Source organism: Protopterus annectens, chromosome 5.part0 (genome assembly GCF_019279795.1).
Source record: "Protopterus annectens isolate FY-2018-M chromosome 5.part0, PAN1.0, whole genome shotgun sequence".
NCBI lineage: Eukaryota > Metazoa > Chordata > Ceratodontiformes > Protopteridae > Protopterus > Protopterus annectens.
In genome coordinates, this window is record NC_056735.1 from 282,557,159 (window position 1) to 282,576,552 (window position 19,394).

The window sequence follows — 19,394 nt, forward strand, 5'->3', positions numbered from 1 at the left end:
ATTTACCACAACATAGGCCTTTAGCTATACCTCCAGTTCTTCCTGTTGTAGATGATGCATTTAATGATGCTTGCACTGCTCCTGATACTTTGCCTCCAGCCCCTGCTAAGCCCGATAGGTTTTACAGGGTCCCGGACACACATCACCATTTATACAAGGCTCCTTTTGCAGATCCCGAGACTATCTCCCAGGGGCCTAAGGCAGTAGCTTTGACCTCAGTTAAAAACCCTCTCCCTTCTGAAAGGGAATCCAGGTCCTTAGAGAGATGGGGTAAAAAAGTATACACCTCTGCTACTCTCTCAGCTAGGGCATTGAACTGTCAGTTTCATATGATCCAATACCAGGAGTTTATGCTTGATCAGTTAACTAAGAAACTGTCCTCTGATGATTCTTTAGATAAGAAATATGTTCTAGAAATGGTGCATAACATTCAGCAGATTAGTAACCATTCTTTAAAATGTGGCTATGATGCACTGGAGGCTTCCTTTAGATCAGCCATGACTGGCACAGTTATAAGAAGACATGCATGGTTGAAAGAACAGGTCTTGCCGGATCATGTTAAAGCAAAACTATTAGATGCTCCTATGGATAAGGTCAGTTTATTTGGTTCTCCTGCTCAACAGGTACTGAAGAAAATGGAAGAGAAGGCAAAATCTGTACAAACAGTGAAAGATTTCTTACAGGTTCAGCCTCCAAGGTTTAGCAGGAACTGGCCTTCCAAAAATTGGTCCTTTCCAGACTCCTCTAAATCTCAGAGAGGCAGGAATAGGTGTTCAAGAGGCAGAAATCAATCCAGAGGAGGTGCCTACAGGGGACGCCAGTGGCAAGGTAACAACCAGCGAGGCACAGACACAACTACTACCACTGCAACAGGACAATCACAGTGACTTGGCTCTGGCACCGCCTACCAGGGAACAAATAGCAGCACCCTTAGGCGGAAAGTTAGCCTTATTTTCAAAAAACTGGCACTACATCACAAGAGACAAGTGGATTTTGCAAACTATAGACCAAGGCTACAGGTTTCATTTCCATACTTTACCAGGAAAAGAGGAATGCCAAACCTACCACCAAATCAAAAGACAGAAGCTCTAAAACAAATAGCTCAATTAGCAAAGATGAGAGCTGTGGAAAGGGTACCATCTATGGAACAAGGAAAGGGATTTTACTCCAGACTATTCCTGGTACCAAGAAGAGAAAAATTGGAGGCCTATTCTCGACCTGTCCGCTTTAAACACATTCATCATTGTTCCAAAATTCAAAATGCTGAACCTACAGCAACTTCTTCCCATGCTGGGCAAGGAGTATTGGCTGGTGACTCTAGATCTCAAGGAGGCATACCTGCACGTCCCCATACGACCAATTTGCAGAAGATACCTCAGATTTCTTGCAGGATCAGAGCATTATCAATTCTCAGCATTGCCCTTTGGCTTATCTACTGCCCAGAGTGTTCACGAAATGCCTGGCATCAGTAATCGCTCACTGCAGGCTTCAGGGAATCCAAATATATCCATACCTGGACGACTGCCTGATACAAGCAGACAACAAAAACAAGCTAACAGAAGACTTACAAAGAGTCATTTGCTTACTGCAAGCCCTGGGATATACAGTCAATATAAACAAATCAAGACTGATACCATCCCAAAGAATAACCTTCTTAGGTGCAGTATTGGACACAGTAAAACAGATGGCATTCCTAACTGCAGAAAAACAAGAACAACTTCCTCTCTACTTCTTGGCATTAACAAAGCAGAACAAACTAACAGCAAGGAAAGTACTGCAGGCCTTGGGCCTCATGGCATCCTGCATAATCCTGGTCCCTCATACCAGACTGCATATGAGAAAGCTACAGTGGTACCTGAAGAATTTATGGTCTCAACACAGGCACAGCCTAGAAACCGAAATACCACTAATCCCATGCCTGAAACAAGAGTTCCTATGGTAAGCTCAGGCATGCCAGTCAAACCCAGGTTTGCCCTTCCACAGCATTCAACCAAGCCAAACCATCACAACAGACGCCTCAGACCTCGGTTGGGGGGCCCACATGCTGGACAAGTGCATACAAGGCTTATGGACTCCAGATCAGCTGCACCTGCACATAAATCAAAAGGAAATGCTGGCAGTAAAACTAGCAATCCAGAATTTCAGACCATTCCTCCAAGAAGGGCAGTTGATAAGGACAGACAACACCACAGTCATGTGGTACATCAACAAACAGGGAGGCACTCATTCATACCCTCTATGCCGGATGGCACTGGACCTATGGAATATGGCTCTGAGCTACAACATTCAGTTACAAGCAATTTTTGTACCAGGAAAAGAAAACATCCTAGCAGACATATTAAGCAGAACTACCTCGGATGCTCATGAATGGATGCTACACCCGGACATCTTCAAGGTCATCACAAGGAAATGGGGACTGCCACAAATAGACCTATTCGCATCCCCACTCAATCACTAGCTCAAGAAATTCTGCACAAGGATGTACCACCCACTTGCTTGGAAGGTGGATTCTCTATCCTTCAGTTGGAAAGGCCTGACAGCATATGCATTCCCACCTCTTCCTTTGATGCACAAGGTGCTATTGAAAATCAGAGGAACGTCCAAGGATCATTCTGATAGCTCCAGACTGGCCAAGACAACATTGGTACCCATTACTGAGGAGCATGTCTGGGGGGGAAATGTGGACACTACCCCTGATTCCTTTGCTGTTAACTCAGAGCGGCTACAACACCCTGCATCCAAACCTGAAAACTCTGCAGCTGACTGCCTGGAACATTACATAAGAGCAACTAACCCAGATTTATCCCAAAGGGTTAAAGACATTATCCTTGAGGCCCGCAGACCCTCAACAAGAAGGAACTATGCAGGAAAATGGAAAAGGTTTCTCATTTGGAGTACTGAAAGGGGAAAAGATGTGTCAAAGGTAGACATTGCCAACATCCTGGAGTATTTGGCAGAGCTTTTCCATACAGGCCTGTCCTATTCCTCCATCAAGATACATGCATCAGCTATTTCTGCAGAATTCAGCTTCGATCCTCCTGTCTTCTCAAGATCCTCTACTCAGGCAGTTTCTGAGAGGAATTAAAATGTAAAACCTCCTAGGAAACCACCATTACCAGCATGGGACTTGAACTTTGTGCTAGAAAATTGACACTCCCCTTTCGAACCAGCAGCAACAGCAGATCTTCAACACCTATCCTGGAAAACTGCTTTTCTGCTGGCAATTACCTCAGCAAGAAGGGTTTCTGAGCTACAGGCTTTAATGGCAGTGCAACCCTTCCTAATCTTCCATCAAGACAGAGTGTCCATGAGAACAAATCCTACATTTATGCCTAAGGTGGTATCCAGAGTGTCTTTAAACCAGGCTATCCACCTACCTACCTTCTTCCCCAATCCACAGAACAGGGGGGAAAGACTGCTGCATACTTTGGATGTACATAGACAGTTGCGCTACTACCTGGACAGAACCAAGGGCAATAGAAAAACTGACCAGCTTCTGGTAGCATATGCAACAGGAAGGGAAGGAAAAGCAATTTCAAAACAGACAATCTCCAAGTGGATAGGAAATTGCATCAGATTCTGTTTCTCCTACCATGGAAAGCAAACTCCACAGAACATAAGGCCTCATTCTACAAGGGCTACAGCCACTACCACAGCTTTCTTACGAGGAGTGGCTACCAAGGACATTATAGAGGCTGCTACTTGGACCTCCGTGCATACATTTGCCAAGCATTGTAACTTACCTTTATACTCTAGATCCCGAGCAGGGTTTGCCACTGCTGTTTTGCAAGGGATCCTAACTACACCATAATTTCTTTTTCCTCCTCCCCTAGTTTGGCTATGGTATTCTACCCATTTGTAAGGACTGCAGATGCATCCTTGAAGGACATAGTACAGTTTTGTACCTACCATAAATGTAGATGTCCGAACAGGAATGCATCTGCAGTCAGGATTACCCACCCTCCTTCCCCTCTGTGGTATTCCTAGGGTATTTGCCCATCTAATAGCTAGCTGGGGGGGGGGATTTCTTATGGTGTATTTGTTTGTATATATGTACATACATGCTTATTTTTTGTGTTTGCCTTCTACTATTTGGAAACATTGGCATTTATCCAAAATTTAGCTATCCAAGGGGGCAACTGGCATCTGGGGCAAGAAACACTGAGGAAAATGGCGTCGGCTGATGCCTTTATACCCGAAGAACTGCAGCTATGACGTCGGGTGAAGTGCGACACCAGCCGAGGCCAGACCCAGACTTTGGAATCCGGCCGACCGAAGGGCTGCCTGACGACAGGACAACCCATTTGTAAGGACTGCAGATGCATTCCTGTTCGGACATCTACATTTATGGTAGGTACAAAACTGTACTTTTTTTTCGTGTTCTTGTATATAAATTTCTCACCCTTTTTGTATAAATATTTGGGCACATGTTGATTGTCAGCACTGAAGAAGCTCTTTTGCAGAGGGAAACCTGTTTTGCATGTTTTGTGAATTACCATCATTTTAATTGGGGACTTGCTAGACATTTTGGTGCTGTTTCTTTTTTTCTGGATTACAAATTGTATTGCAGTAGTGATCTTAGCTTGAACATCAGCAGTTATGGTTAATATGCCTTCACAGCTGTAGTTTATTGTACTAACTGTAAGGTATGTTCAGTCCAAGAGTATGGATTTTAGTGAAAGATCATTTTGTTTACCATGAACAAGTGATGGTACATGATGGGGAATCCTGACTGGACCAGGGTAGTGCCGAAATATTAAAATAAGAAAAAACTGCTAGTTTGCATGCACTTTCAGTAATGTTGTTGCCTTTTTAAATATTCTGTTAGTTTGTTTTTATCTGAATGTTCAATTCAAAACAAATAGGAATAAACGTGATTCTTCATCAAGACCTGATGATCACGTAGCTGAAGGGTCCAGGAAAGTAGCTAAAGGGTCCAGGAGGCCAGCTCCTTTTCTCAAACGTCCTGTGAGGAGGATTGCTCCATTGAAGAAGATCATCAGAAAGCCATTTACTGTGAGTTTGCATTAAGTTGCTTGCAACTTTTTTTTCTTGTTAGTCTGTTGTTTAGGTTGCTTTGCATACATGCCGATGCCCGTTTGGTAGAATTAATTGATGATGGTGTGATAATATGCTAAGTGCAGTTGGGTTGCATTTCAGTAATAGAAACAGGGAAAGCATCCTGTTGCGCAGATTTTTTTCCATGTGTGAAGCCCTCAGTAAAATGTAGTAGCTGCTGGCTTGCATGTAATGATTCTGGTTACCTCATTCAGTTTCTCATTTCAGCCAACTGTTATATTGAACATTATTTCAAATTCGTATTCTTTCATGAAATATATGAATCATTTTAAACATTAACTGATGTAATACATTATTGTTGTAATACTTGACACATTGCATCTAAAATCTTAAATCATTATTTTGCCTGAATTATATACGTTTCTCATAATCCATTGGAGCTTGATTGTGTTTTGTAATGTTGGCCAGTCTGAAACTTGAACTTTGAACAGCAAAGGTAAGTACTCAGTTGCGGAATGTTTTTGTTTTTTCTGTCAGACTAAATTCTGTTCAGTGTCAGTTGCAAAGTCGAATGTTTGCCTAGTGTGTGAGAAATAAATCTCTGACTGGGACTTGCACACTCTTGTCTTTTCGCTTGGACCTAGAGCATGGCATGCCAGTCTACCATCAGAGTGCTCTTTTTAATTCCAGAATGATTAAGCATAGGGCTGAGTCCTTACAAAAATATTTAGACAAGGAAAAGGAACATCTGCCTTCTCGCACTGTTTTCACTCGACCAGGCTGAACCAGGTTTTCTATGTAAGAAGCGTGTAAAGACACAAATTTTTCTGGACTGCAATCTGTCACCATCCAGCAGTCCACCCAGGTCTTCAAAGGAGGGGAGATGCATTTGCAGTTTCACCCCAACAATGGAGTGTGCTGCAGATGCCTCCAACAAGATCCTTTTGGAGTTGGCTAAACTGTCAGCCCCCCCAATGTCAGTGCAGGCTGAAGGACTCGGGCATGTAATGGTTTTGGGGTCAGTCTGCATAGCCTGGCTTCCAACTCCATTTCCTTCTCTACCTTAGTGGAGGTCAGTGTCCCCAGAGTATCAGAGGAACCATCATCAGACTGTGGCTGCCTTTCCTCAGCCTGGGCTGATGACATTTGACATCACACCTAATCCCAGACCGAAGGCCAAAGAAGGTGGCTGTTCCCAGCTTGCTTTTGCCTTGGCCTTCTCTATCCCAGTCGCACCAGACCTACCCACTGACTGAGCATCTCCTCGATTTCATGAACTCCAGGCAGCTTAGTCTTGTTAAGGATTCCTGCTTAGAGGATCTTGTTCTGGAAAAGGAAAGGGGAGGACAATTCCAACAGGAGTTTTCTAATTTTTATGACTCTAACAAGTTAGTATATGTTGACCAAACCTGTGCTAGGTTATATGCAAACTGTGTCTGATGGAAGCCTTACCTCAGCTTCACCATGTGAGGATTTTACTTCTAGCAGGACCCTGCACAAGGTGAGGGAATTCTTCATCTGGGAAGCTCAGGGTTATCCCTAATTATGGAACAAAGTTGGGGAATTTCTTATATTTACTGAGCACAACCCTCTTGCAATTTTTCCATCTTTAGCGGTCATGGGTGATGTCCTCCTATTCCAGTGTTGCAGTATTCACTAGTGGGTTTACCCTTCTTCCGATCAGCTTGTCCGGCCAGGTTTCCGAAGCTTTTCCAGTCCCTGATCATGCATCAGACATCTGATGTGTTGACAGGTACGTGGGCCATAAATGTGACTTCTGCGCACACCAGCCTTCAGAACATTTCAGCTGCCAGCTGTACATCAGGTGTTCCTGCTACTCACGGACGTTGGATCAGTTTCACATTAAGATAAGTACCCCGTTGGGGATTTTCTTCAGTCCTTTTTTGTAGTACTATAGTCTGTTAATGTCTTGTAAGAGCAAGTGCAACTGTGGTCGCCAAATTCCCCACAGACACTCACGACCATTGTCTCTTTTGTTTGGACAGGGATCATGATTATAAAAACTGCGACATCTGTAAGTCGTTCATCCCCAAGACCCTTCGTCACCGACTTCAGGCCCTTGACTTATACTTTGAAAACCAGCGCCTTAGATAGATCTCTCTCGGTATGAAAGCCGCCACAGACGCCCCATCCGAACCACCCAGGAAGAGGGCCAAGCCTACGTGGCCGTCTACTTCCACTGTGCCTCCCTCCACTGATTCTCAGCCTGTAGCCACCATCAACTTGACCGAGGAATCGGCATCCACCACTTCAGGTAAAGTGAGTACCTATCAGGAGGCTGCACAATCCAGAGAGGATGACACGTCTGGGGAGGCTATCCCAGCACTTGTTTCAGATGCCAGGGGGGAACCAGTAACTGGGATGGGCGCTTCGGACCAGGCCTCTACCGTCAGCCAGACGTCTGCTAGACCTACCAAGAAAAAGCAAAAGACAAGGCATATTCTGCCAACCCCAGAGACCTTGCCCGACTGGCAGGCCTTCAGGCAGAGCCTCTACAAACATCTTCCTGGCCCTTAGACGTATTGCAGACCTTAGTCTTGCTGTTCCACCTCTTCAGTCCCAGGCCCCTCCTACCTGAGAGAACTCCTAGCCAACCTGTAGAGGAGGAAATGTCTGACTGCTCAGAGGAGTCCTTGTCCTACTCTTCACAGATTTCTTTCCCTCTGGGAAATGGATCCCCACAAGACGCCTCTGCAGAACCTGACTCCCCTGTGGAAGACCTTTCTTTCGAGGACACAGTTGATCTTATGATAGAACATTTTAAATGAGAATGCTCAGACATGTCTGAGGCTCAAAAAAGATTGTATGACCTGATCCAGATGGAATCTCCCAACACGGCTCGTATTCCTCCCGTCCAGCCTGCCTTCTTGGATGCTTTTGCTGCAGCATGCATGAATCCAGATTCCCAGTCACCTGCCCCTAGAAGGGCAGACAGATTATACAGGGTACCTGACGCAGAGAAATTACTATTAGAGTGCCCTCCAGCTGACCCAACTACTGTTTCTATTGCTACTGGTAGGACATCCAAACTTCTCCCTACTGCCACTGTCCTGCCTGCAGATAGACAGCAAGGCCATGGAGAGGTGGGGAAAGAACATGTACACTTCTGCTACCCTAGCCTTTAGGGCTACAAATTACCAGTCACATGTGGCCAAATACTCTTTGGCCTTATTAGACAAAGCCTCAAAAGAACTCCTTGATCATCGGGTTTCACTGTTGCAGTCATTACTCTTTTTGGTTATCTTGCTGGTAGGCAACTAGCAGTCGGCCTGAATTCCAAAGTCTAGGTCTGGCGTCGGTTGCTGTTGCCTCTTCCCTGACGTCAGAGCGCCAGAGGTATAAAAGATGCAGCCAACGCCATTTTCTTCAGTCTTTCTTGCAGCGCGGTGCCCGAAGCAGAAACAGTTTGCAAGTGCCGGTCAGCCGACTCCTGAGATTTTTGTGTTCGAATTTCAGATCCGAAGTCTTCATTTAAAGCTAAGTACCCCGTTGTGGAAACTTTTTTCTTGCTCCAGACCGATGTCAGAAAAAGTTAATAATTGTATTTCTTGTGGGAAGCAAATACTTCATAAGGACTTCCATTCTTATTGTATTCCTTGCCTAGCCCCTGATCGCGATGTTGCTAATTGCAGGTTTTGTTCTAGATTTAACCAACGCACTATTAAGCGTCAGTATGATTTTGCATTTCATTACTTTGGCCGAAGATTTAATTACACGATGTTGTCGGATAGCCATCCGACTACCGCAATTCACAAGAAACGCAAGGAAAAGGAAAAGAACAGGCATCCAAGGTCCAAAACTAACTAGGCTTCTGCTAAGCCAGTCACCAGTTCTCAGTGAGGCGCTTTCGCAGCCCCTGACGCCTGCTACCTCAGAGGCGCAGGCCACTTCCGACTCCCACATGGAGCAGACTAGGCCGCTGAAAACTCAAGGTATTGAACACTTGGAAAATATTCCCTCAGATGGGTCCGGAGCCGCTGTGCAGGCATCGGCTTCTGAGGGTGTTTTCAGGCCTACACAGTTATATGTAAAACCGACTACAGCTTCAAAGGCAAAGACTAAAGCACCACTAAAGACAAAGAAACAAGTGCAGCAAGCCCATGGACAGGCCTCCATGCCTAAAAAACAGATGCACAAAATGGCCGAAGACCTAATTACTTTGACCAGGGGTTCCCATCCCCCTCCTGATAAGAGGCCTAGGCAAGAGACAGAATATGAGTCGTCAGACCAGGTTTCCATTTCTTCTGACTCTTCTTCTGAACAGGAATACTCTCTCCCTCCCTATGAGGATTCTGATGCTGAAGAATCTATCCCTTCAGCCTCTCTTCCTGAGGATTATTCTTTTGGGGAAACCCTGCATACCATGAGGGAGCACTTCCACTGGGAGGGCCAAGACTACTCAGAATCTAAGAAAAGGCTCAGAGACTTTCTTTTACTACCTCAGCACAGGCCTCTTGCTATCCCCCGTTTTAGACATTGTAGATGTATTTTCAGAGTCCGGCCTGTCTCCTGACTCTCTACCCCCTGCACCTGTTAAGCCAGACAGATACTACAGGGTTCCAGATTCACATAAATTTCTTTATAAAAACCCTGCTGCTGACCCAGAAACTATTTCTCAGGGTCCCAAAGGGGTCAAGGCTTCCACTGCAAAAAACCCTATCCCCTCCGATAGGGATTCAAGGGCACTGGACAGATGGGGGAAAAAGGTTTACACTGCTGCTACCTTGGCTGTGAGGGCTTTAAATTGTCAGTTTCATATGCTTAAATATCCGCAATACTTAATGTCACTGCTTAAACAGAAAATGTTAACAAATTCTGAATGTGCAGAAAACAAGGAAATGCAGGATTTATTGCATGCAATTGAACAAGTGAGAAAGCATACTTTGCAATGTGGTTTTGATTCTCTGGAGGCCTCTTGCAGGGCCGCTGTTACGGGTTCTGTCATTAGGAAGCATGCTCGGTTAAAGGAACAGAATCTGCCTGATCATGTTAAAGCAAAATTATTAGATGCTCCATTACAGCATGATACTTTGTTTGGTGTTAAAGCAGAAGAGGTGTTGAAGAAAATGGAGGACAAAGCAAAATCTATGCAGACATTTAAGGATTTCTTACAGGTGCAGCCACCCAGATTTAGCAGGAACTGGCCTACAAAGAATTGGTCCTTTCCAGTGTCGGACAGGCCACAGAGGCAGATACAGACGCCCCAGAGGCAGATCCCAGCCCCAAGGCTCATACAGGCCTAAACAATGGGGTGCTTCTACCTCCAAAAGCAGAGAAGACAAGTCACAGCCATACAGGAAACAGTCCCAATGACTTTCCTCTGCCAGCACCAAGCACTTATCTATTGGCAGCCCCCTTAGGGGGAAAACTAGCACTTTTTCCACAAAATTGGCACATGATCACCCAGGACAAATGGGTATTGAATATAGTGTCTCAGGGATAAGGTTCCACTTTCACACCCTGCCAAGGGCAAAAGGTTTGCCAGACCTGCCACACAATCAATGGGCAGAGGCACGAAAGCAAGTTTCATCCCTCATTGACATGAGGGCCATTCAGCGAGTACCACAGCAAGAGCAGGGACAAAGGATGTTACTCAAGACTTTTCTTGGTACCCAGAAAGGACAAAGCCTGGAGACCAATACTGGACCTGTCTATTCTAAACACATTTCTGGGCGTTCTAAAATTCAAAATGTTGACTCTGCAACAGCTTCTGCCCATGCTGGGCAAGAAGGCTTGGCTTGTAACTTTGGACCTAAAAGAGGCATACCTGCATGTCCCAATTGGACAATCTTGCAGAAGATGCCTCAGATTTCATAGCTGGCTCAATGCACTACCAATTCTCTACACTGCCCTTTGGCTTATCTACTGTGCCCAGGGTCTTCACAAAGTGCCTAGCACCAGTAATTGCATTTTGCAGACAAAGAGGAATTCAAATATATCCTTACTTGGACGACTGCCTTATTCAAGCAGAGAACAAGGACATTCTACTAAAGCATCTGGCATTTGTAAAAAGATTACTAATTTGCCTAGGGTACACAGTAAACGAGAAGAAATCAAAACTAGTACCCTCTCAAGAGATAATATTCCTGGGTGTAAGCTTAAATACAACTGCCTAGATGGCTTATCTCACACCAGACAAACAAAGGCAACTGACTTCTTACTTCAAAATGTTGGCAACTGAGACCCAGTTATCTGCAAGAAAAATTCTGCAGGCTTTGGGCTTCATGGCATCCTACATTCTGCTAATTCCATGTGCCAGACTGCATATGAGGAAACTACAATGGTATCTAAAAAGTGTTTGGACTCAACATTGCCACAGCCTGGAAACCTTAATTACCCTCTTTCCCTGCCTGCAACAGGAGTTTCGATGGTCGGCACAGGCCTGTCACCACAACAAGGGACGCCATTCACTTTTACCCACAGCCAGGCAGACACTAACAACGGATACATCAGATTATGCCTGGGGGGCCCACATGGCAGGAAAATGTATTCAGGGCACATGGCCCACAAGCCAGATGCATCTTCATATCAATCAAAAAGAGATGCTAGCTGTTCAGAATGCCCTGAGAGCTATCAAGGATCTACTTCATCCAGGACAACAACTGATTAAGACGGACAATACTACAGTCATGTGGTACATAAACAAGCAGGGAGGCACACATTCCTACCCCCTCTGCAGACGAGCCATGACTTTGTGGAACACAGTATTGACTTGTCAAGTTCACCAGCAAGCACAATTCCTGCCAGGAAAGATAAATACTCTGGCAGACGAACTAAGCAGAAACCTCATGGATCCCCACGAGTGGAAACTGGATCCACAAGTCTTCAGCATTATAACTAGGAAATGGGGATGCCCAGACCTAGATCTATTTGCCTCCCCTCACAACTGCCAACTACAGAGATTCTGCACAAGGACTTATCACAAGCAAGCATGGAAAGTGGATGCCTTATCCTTCAGCTGGAAAAACATAACAGTATATGCCTTTTCTCCATTGCCCCTCCTCCCCAAGGTATTCCTAAAGGTCAGACAAGAAAGCCAAAAATGATACTGATTGCCCCAGACTGGCCACGCCAGCACTGGTACCCAATCCTAAAGAACTTGTCTCAAGGTCCAGCCTGGACATTGCCTCAAATTCCTCACTTACTGACTCAACAAAACAATCAGATCCTGCACAGCCAACTCAGGACCTTAAATCTGGCAGCATGGCGAATAATGTAGCCATTCAGAACACTCCTCTCTCCATAGCTGTGATGGATGTTATTTTGGAGGCCAGGAGGCCCAGTACCAGAAATTCTTATGCAGAAAAATGGAAGAGATTCTGTGCTTGGAACCAGGCACAAGGAATTGACACTTTTGTACCAAATATTCCTCAGATTTTACAATACTTAACTGAGATGCTGGACAAAGGCCTATCCTTTTCATCAGTTAAAATCCATGCCTCTGCTATTTCAACCCATTACAATACGGAACCACCTATCTTTTCTCATCCTTTAATAAGGCAGAACCTCAGAGGAGCCAAAAACAGAAGACCTCCAAGGAGAGCACCAATACCTGCATGGGACCTCAGTTATGTCTTGGAAAAACTCGCACTTCCTCCTTTTGAGCCAGACTCAACAGCTGATACAAAATTCTTATCCTGGAAAACAGCTCTGCTCCTAGCAATAACCTCTGGAGGACTAGTCTCAGAGTTACAGGCACTCATGGCTGTGGAACCTTTAATCATTTTCCATCCAGACAGGGTTTCTCTGAGGATAAACCCGACATTTATGCCTAAGGTGGTGTCCAGTGTGGCCCTTAACCAAACCATTCACTTGCCTACCTTTTATCCAAACCCACAGAACAAGGGTGAGAGACTTTTGCATTCTTTGGACATACACAGACAGCTACATTTCTACTTGGACAGAACTAAAGCCTTCAGAAAGACTGAGCAACTTTTAATGGCATATGCTGCAGGATCACAAGGAAAGGCCATCTCAAAACAGACTATTTCAAAATGGATAGGCCATTGCATTCGTTTCTGCTATTCACAACATGGCAAATCAGTGCCTAAGGGCATTAGGCCACATTCAACCAGAGCAGCAGCCACTTCAGCAGGCTTCCTCAGAGGAGTACCAACCAAAGACATCTTAGAGGCTGCAACTTGGAGTTCAGTGCACACTTTTACAAAGCACTACCACTTACCTCTCTACTCTTAAATCCAGAGCAGGCTTTGCCACTGCAGTTCTGCAGGGCCTCATAGCCTCTCCTAATCCTATTTAGCCCCAGCCACCCATCCTCAGCTTTGGGATTCAACCCAAGAGTAATGACTTCAACAGTGAAACACGATGAACATAGTACAGTTGTGTTACCTACCATAAATGTAGATGTTCGAATGTATTCACTGTTGCAGTCCAGGTTACCCTCCCACCATCCCCCTTTCTTTTGCTGGGTCTTATCTGTGCTTCTCTATTCTATACAACGTATGTGGTGTATTTGCTTGTAGATGAAGGAAATGATTACCTTAGCGCATGCATGTTTATTGGCATAATTTTTAGCCTACCCTTTTGGGGGCACCTGACATCTGGGGCAAGAAAAACTGAAGAAAATTGCGTCTGCTGTATCTTTTATACCCCTTGCGCTCTGATGTCAGGGAAGAGGCGACCGCAACCGACGACGGTCCAAGACTTTGGAATTCAGGCCGACTGCGGGTAGCCTGCCAGCAGGATAACCCAAGAGTAATGACTGCAACAGTGAATGCACTCTGACATCTACATTTATGGTAGGTACACAACTGTACTGCACAGGCATCTCTGTCTTCCTTGCTCGGGCTCATCTCCCAGGTTAATAAATACACAGGTGTGCGTATGATGCAGTTGAGGCCTCTGCCAGGTCAGCTGCATCTGCTTCTGTGTTGAAGAGATACTCTTGGCTGTGTCTACAGCCCCTCCCGGATTACTTCAAGGCCAAACTCTTGAATGCACCTTTGGATCACTCTGCCGTTTTTGGCACCAAGGTGGTTGACCTTTTCAAGTCACTCCAGCAAAAAGGGAAAGAACTCCAAGGCCTAAAGCATCTCCTTGTCTCTCCACTCCCAAAGATCCAGAGGAACTACCCGACCAAGACACAATTCATAAGAAAGACTTCAAGGCCCTCTGCCCCCTCCAGGTCTAGAAGACCCCACAGGAGACTATCTACTCAGCCTAGGACTCCACAGGCCACTGCCCAGAGACCACGCTTTCCAGAAAGGGCAGGCAGGGTCTGGCTGCCTGCCTCCCTCCCTTTCTTCCCCCACCTCTGTCCTCTCGTCCCTCTCACTGCCTCCCTGCATGGGCCCTAATGACATCCGACAAATGGGTTTTGACAATCTTGAGGGAGGGTTACTTCATGTCTGGATCTCTCCTCCTCCAAGACTACCTGCCCCCCCCCCCTTCTAAGTGGTCCCGCCTACCCGAGGTCCTAAACAACCTGTTACTTCAAGGCACCTTAGAACTAGTGCCCCCCTCGGCTCGAGAGAAAGGTTTCTATTTCAGAATATTTCTTCTGCCCAGGAAGGAAGGACCATGAAGACCCATCCTAGACCTTTACAGTCTGAACCTATTCTTGAAGGTCTCCTCCTTCAGGATGATGACACTACCCCTTCTCTTTCCCCTCATCCTTCCTCAGGCCTTCATGGTGACCCTGGACATCAAAAGAGGCCTATCTACACATTCCCATAAAACCGTCCTCCAGGAAATTCCTCGGATTCAAAGCAGGCTCCTCTCATTTTCAGTTCTGTGCCTGGCCTTTTGGATTCTCCACTGCGCCAAGGGTATTTTCAAAATGCCTAGCCCCAGTCATTGCTTACTGCAGGACAAGGGGAATGCAAATTTTCCCATACCTAGATGACCTTTTCATTCAAGCAGCAGACAGACAAGCCCTCCTTGCCCACACAAAGGAGATGTTCTTCGTGTTTCATTGTTGCAGTCATCACATTTGGGTTATCTGCTTGCATTAGCCCTCAGTCGGCCTGATTATCAAAGTCTTGGGTCCTGCGTCAGTTGCTGTGTCATCTTCCGTGACGTCAGTTAGTCAGGGGTATAAAGCATGCAGCCAATGCCATTACATGAGTCTTTCTTGCCGTGCGGTGCCCGAAATAGAAGCAGGTCGCAAGTGCCGGTCGGCCAACTCCTGAAATTTTCGTTTTCGAGTTTCAGTACCGAAGTCTTCAACTAAAGCTAAGTACCCCGTTGGGGAAACTTTTTCTTGCTCTAAACCGATGTCAGTAAAGTCAATAATTGTATTTCTTGTGGAAAGCAAATACCTCATAAAGATTTTCATTCTTACTGTATTCCTTGCCTAGGCCCTGACCACGACGTAACTCGCTGTCGGTTTTGTGCCTTATTTAAACAGCGAACTATTCGTCTTCTGTATATTTACGCTTCTAAATATTTTTTTACTCTGTTCAATTATCCACGTATGTCTTCGGTAAGCCACATGACTACCGACTTTCTGAAAAAATGCGAAGATAGACCGAGACAGGCTGCTTAGGTCCAAAGCTGCCGACGCCGCTTCTCCTAAGCTAGTCGCCAGTTCGCCGGTACTCATTGAAGCACTTTCTCAGCCCCTGATACCCGCTACTTCAGATTGGCAGGCCACTACTGAGACCCATTCGGTGTCTGGTATGCCGCGAGATGCTTCACCTGTGGAACATGCAGATGTCTCTACCTTGGATGGGTCTGGAGCTGCTGTGCAGGCAGGCACTGGCTTCTGAGGGTGTATTCAGGCCTACTGACTTGCATATTAAACCGGCACCATCTTCTTCAAGGCCTAAAACTCGAACCATGCATAGAAAACAGATGCCCAGACCGTATGGTCAGGCCTCTATGCCTAAAAAAACAAATAAGAATGGCTGAAGACCTTATTACTTTAATCAGGGGAAGCCACCCTTCCCCTTCTAAGAGGCCTAGGGCTGCATTTGCTTATGATACTTCTGATCAGGATTCTGAAATTTCTGTTTCCTCTGATGACCAGGATTTACCCTTTTCTACCTATGAGGATTCTGATGCAGAGGACTCAATTCCCTCTGCTCCTCTACCCCAGAAGATTTCTGTTTTGGTGAAACCTTGGGTACTCTTGGGGAGCATTTCCACTGGGAAAGCCAGGATTTCTCTGATTCGAAAAAGAGGCTTAGGGACTTCTTACTCCTGCCTCAACATAGTCCTTTAGCTATACCTCCTGTACTAGACATTGTTGTTGATGCCTTTTCGGAATCTAGTTTGGCCCCTCATTCTTTGCCTCCTGCTCCCAGAAAAAGTGACAGATATTAGAGTTCCTGATTCTCACAAGTTCCATTTTAAAAATCCTATTGCACATCCAGAGACTGTTTCACAGGGACCCAAGGGCATTAAGGCTTCTACTGCTAAAAGTCCTACCCCTTTTGATAAGAGACTCCAGGGCACTGGATAGGTGGGGTAAGGTTTACACTTCTGCATCCTTGGCCATTAGGGCCTTAAACTGTCAGTTTCATATGTTAAAGTATCAGCAACATATTATTGGATTGCTTAAACAGAAAATGATGTTGATTCCTGACTGTGCTGAAAATAAGGATTTACAGGATTTAATGCATTCTGCTGAACAGGTTGGAAAACATACTGGCTTTGATTCATTAGAGGCTTCTTGCAGGGCTGCTGTCTCTGGGTCTGTACTCAGAAAGCATGCTTGACTTAAGGAGCAATCTTTGCCTGATCATGTTAAATCTAAACTTTTGGATGCTCCCTTAAATCAGGACCTCCTGTTTGGCAACAAAGCTGAGGAAGTTCGTAAAAAGATTGAAGATGAAGCTAAATCTATGCAAACTGTTAAAGATTTCTTACAAGTTCAACCTCCAAGGTTTAGTAGGCATTGGCCCTCTAAGAATTGGTCCTTTCCGGCTCCTTCCATGCCTTCTCATTCCAAACCCAGACCCAGCAGAAACCCCAGATTTCAGTCCCAGGGTACGCACAAGACTAAGCAGTGGGGAGCTTCCCCTTCCAAATCTGGGAGTAGTAAGAGACCCCCCCCTATGGAAAACTGTCTCAATGACTTGACTTTAAAACTTCCAAGCACTTCTCAACTGACTGCTCTTTTAGGGGGAAAGATTGGTCTGCAGCCCAAAAACTGGGAACTCATTACCCAGGACAAATGGGTTTTAAATATAGTGTCCCAAGGATACATATTTTACTTCCATACATTACCAATGCCCAACGGTTGGCCAGATCTACCCCCAAATCAGTGGGCAGAGGCTCAAAAGTAAATACTCTCTCTTTTAAACATAAAGGCTATTCAGACTGTACCAGAAGAAAAAGGACAAGGTTTCTACTCAAGACTTTTCCTGGTACCCAGAAAAGAGAATTCATGGCATCCTATCATGGCATCCTATCCTGGACCTGTCTACTCACCTGTTTGGTGATTCCAAAATTCAAGATGCTGACCAGTTGCTTTCTATGCTAGGAGAAGATGCCTGGATGGCAGCACTCGATTTAAAGGAAAGTATACCTGCACAATCCCAATCAGGGATCTTTCAGAAGATACCTACGCTTCAAAGCAGGCTACAATCACTACCAGTTCTCTGCACTGCCCTTTGGCTTATCTTCTGTGCCCAGGGTATTCACAAAGTGCCTAGCCCCAGTCATTGCATTGTGCAGGCAAAGAAATATTCAAATATACCATACCTGGATGATTGTCTAATTCAGGCAGAAAGCCAGGACATACTTTTGAAGCATCTGGCTTTTGTACAAAGAGTGCTAACTTGTCTGGGGTACACTATAAACAAAAAGAAATCACACCTGGTACCCTGTCCACAAATTATATTCCTGGGAGCAAGCTTGAATACAACTTCCCAGATGGCTTTCCTCATGCCAGAGAAACAAATTCATCTGACAACCTACTTCAATGTAGTGGCCACGAAAACCCTGTTATCTGCAAGGCAAATATTGCAAGACTTGGGGTTTATGGCCTCCTGCATTCTTCTAATTCCATATGCAAGACTGCATATGAGGAAACTACAATGGTATCTAAAAAGCCTATGGTGTCAACATTCTCAGGATCTAGAAGCAATGATTATTATCATACTTTGCCTACACCTGGAATTTCTTTGGTTGGCAGAGGCTTGCCACCTAAACAAATGGGCTACCATTCACTGTACCCCCTGCCACCCAAACCCTAACAGACGCATCAGACTATGCATAGGGGGCTCACCTGGCAGGGAAGTGCATTCAGGGCAAATGGAACCCAAGTCAAATGCACTTGCATGTCAATCAAAAAGAAATGTTAGCTGTCCAGAATGCTCTGACAGCTTTCAAGGACCACATTCTTCCAGGACAATTAATGGTAAAGACTGCCAACACCACTGTTATGCGGTACATAAGCAAGCAGAGGGGTACCTATTCTTACCCCCTTTGCAATTGTGAAACACAGCCTTGAGCTACCAAGTGCATCTACAAGCTCAGTTCCTGCCAGGAAAACTTAATATGCTGGCAGGCAGACTAAGCAGAAACCTCATGGACCCACAAGAGTGGAAACTGGAACCAAAGATTTTCAACATGCTGACAAACAAATGGGGGAGCCCAGATATAGACCTGATGTTCATCGTGCATACAGCTGCAGTAATCACAGATGGGTTTTCTGCCGTCAGGCGGGTCCTCGGTCGACCGAATTCCAAAGTCTAGGTCCGGCGTCGGTTGTTGTCGCTCTCTTTCCTGAAGTCAGTGCGACAGGGGTATATAAGACACAGCCAACGCCATTTTCTTCAGTCTTTTTTGCCGCGCGGTGCCCGAAGCAGTTCGCAAGTGCCGGTCGGCCAGCTCCTGAAATTACGAAAAATTGGAAACCGAAGTCTTCTTTAAAGCTAAGTACTCCGTTGGGGAAACTTTTCTTGCCTCAGACCGATGTCAGACAAAGTTAACAATTGTATTTCTTGTGGGAAGCAAATATCGCATAAGGATTTCCATTCCCTCTGCATACCTTGTTTAGGCCCAGACCACGACGTCTCGGCCTGTCGCTTTTGCGCTACTTTCAATAAACGCACTATTAAGCGTCGGGCGGAGTTCGCCCAGCACTTTTTTGGTAAAGCCTTTGATTATAAAATGTCGCCGGATACTCCGACTACCGTTTTGTCCAAAAAACGCAAGGACAAAGACCGACACCACGCCAAAACCGGCTACACGTTCTCCGGTTCTCAGCGAGACTCCTATGCAGCCCCTGACTACAGACGACACTTCTTTGGCGGTGTCCTCTGTAACTGAGACCGCAGGTACCTCGGCCCATACCCGGACTACAACCACTGAAGCCACTGTGAGTGTTGAGCCTCCTAATGTGGACAGGTCCACTTCCACCCATGGTGTCTTTAGACCCTCAT

At 45.5% G+C, this 19,394-nt stretch overlaps 1 protein-coding gene across 2 annotated transcripts in view; it reads left to right on the plus strand.

The window, feature by feature from the left end:
• BCLAF3 (BCLAF1 and THRAP3 family member 3) overlaps positions 1–19,394 on the plus strand; it is a 798,586-nt gene that overhangs the window by 292,710 nt on the left and 486,482 nt on the right. For both annotated transcript variants that reach the window (XM_044072262.1, XM_044072263.1), the window contains exon 5: positions 4,866–5,016. In XM_044072262.1, coding sequence (XP_043928197.1) covers positions 4,866–5,016 — 151 coding nt within the window. The remainder of the gene's footprint in view (positions 1–4,865; positions 5,017–19,394) is intronic.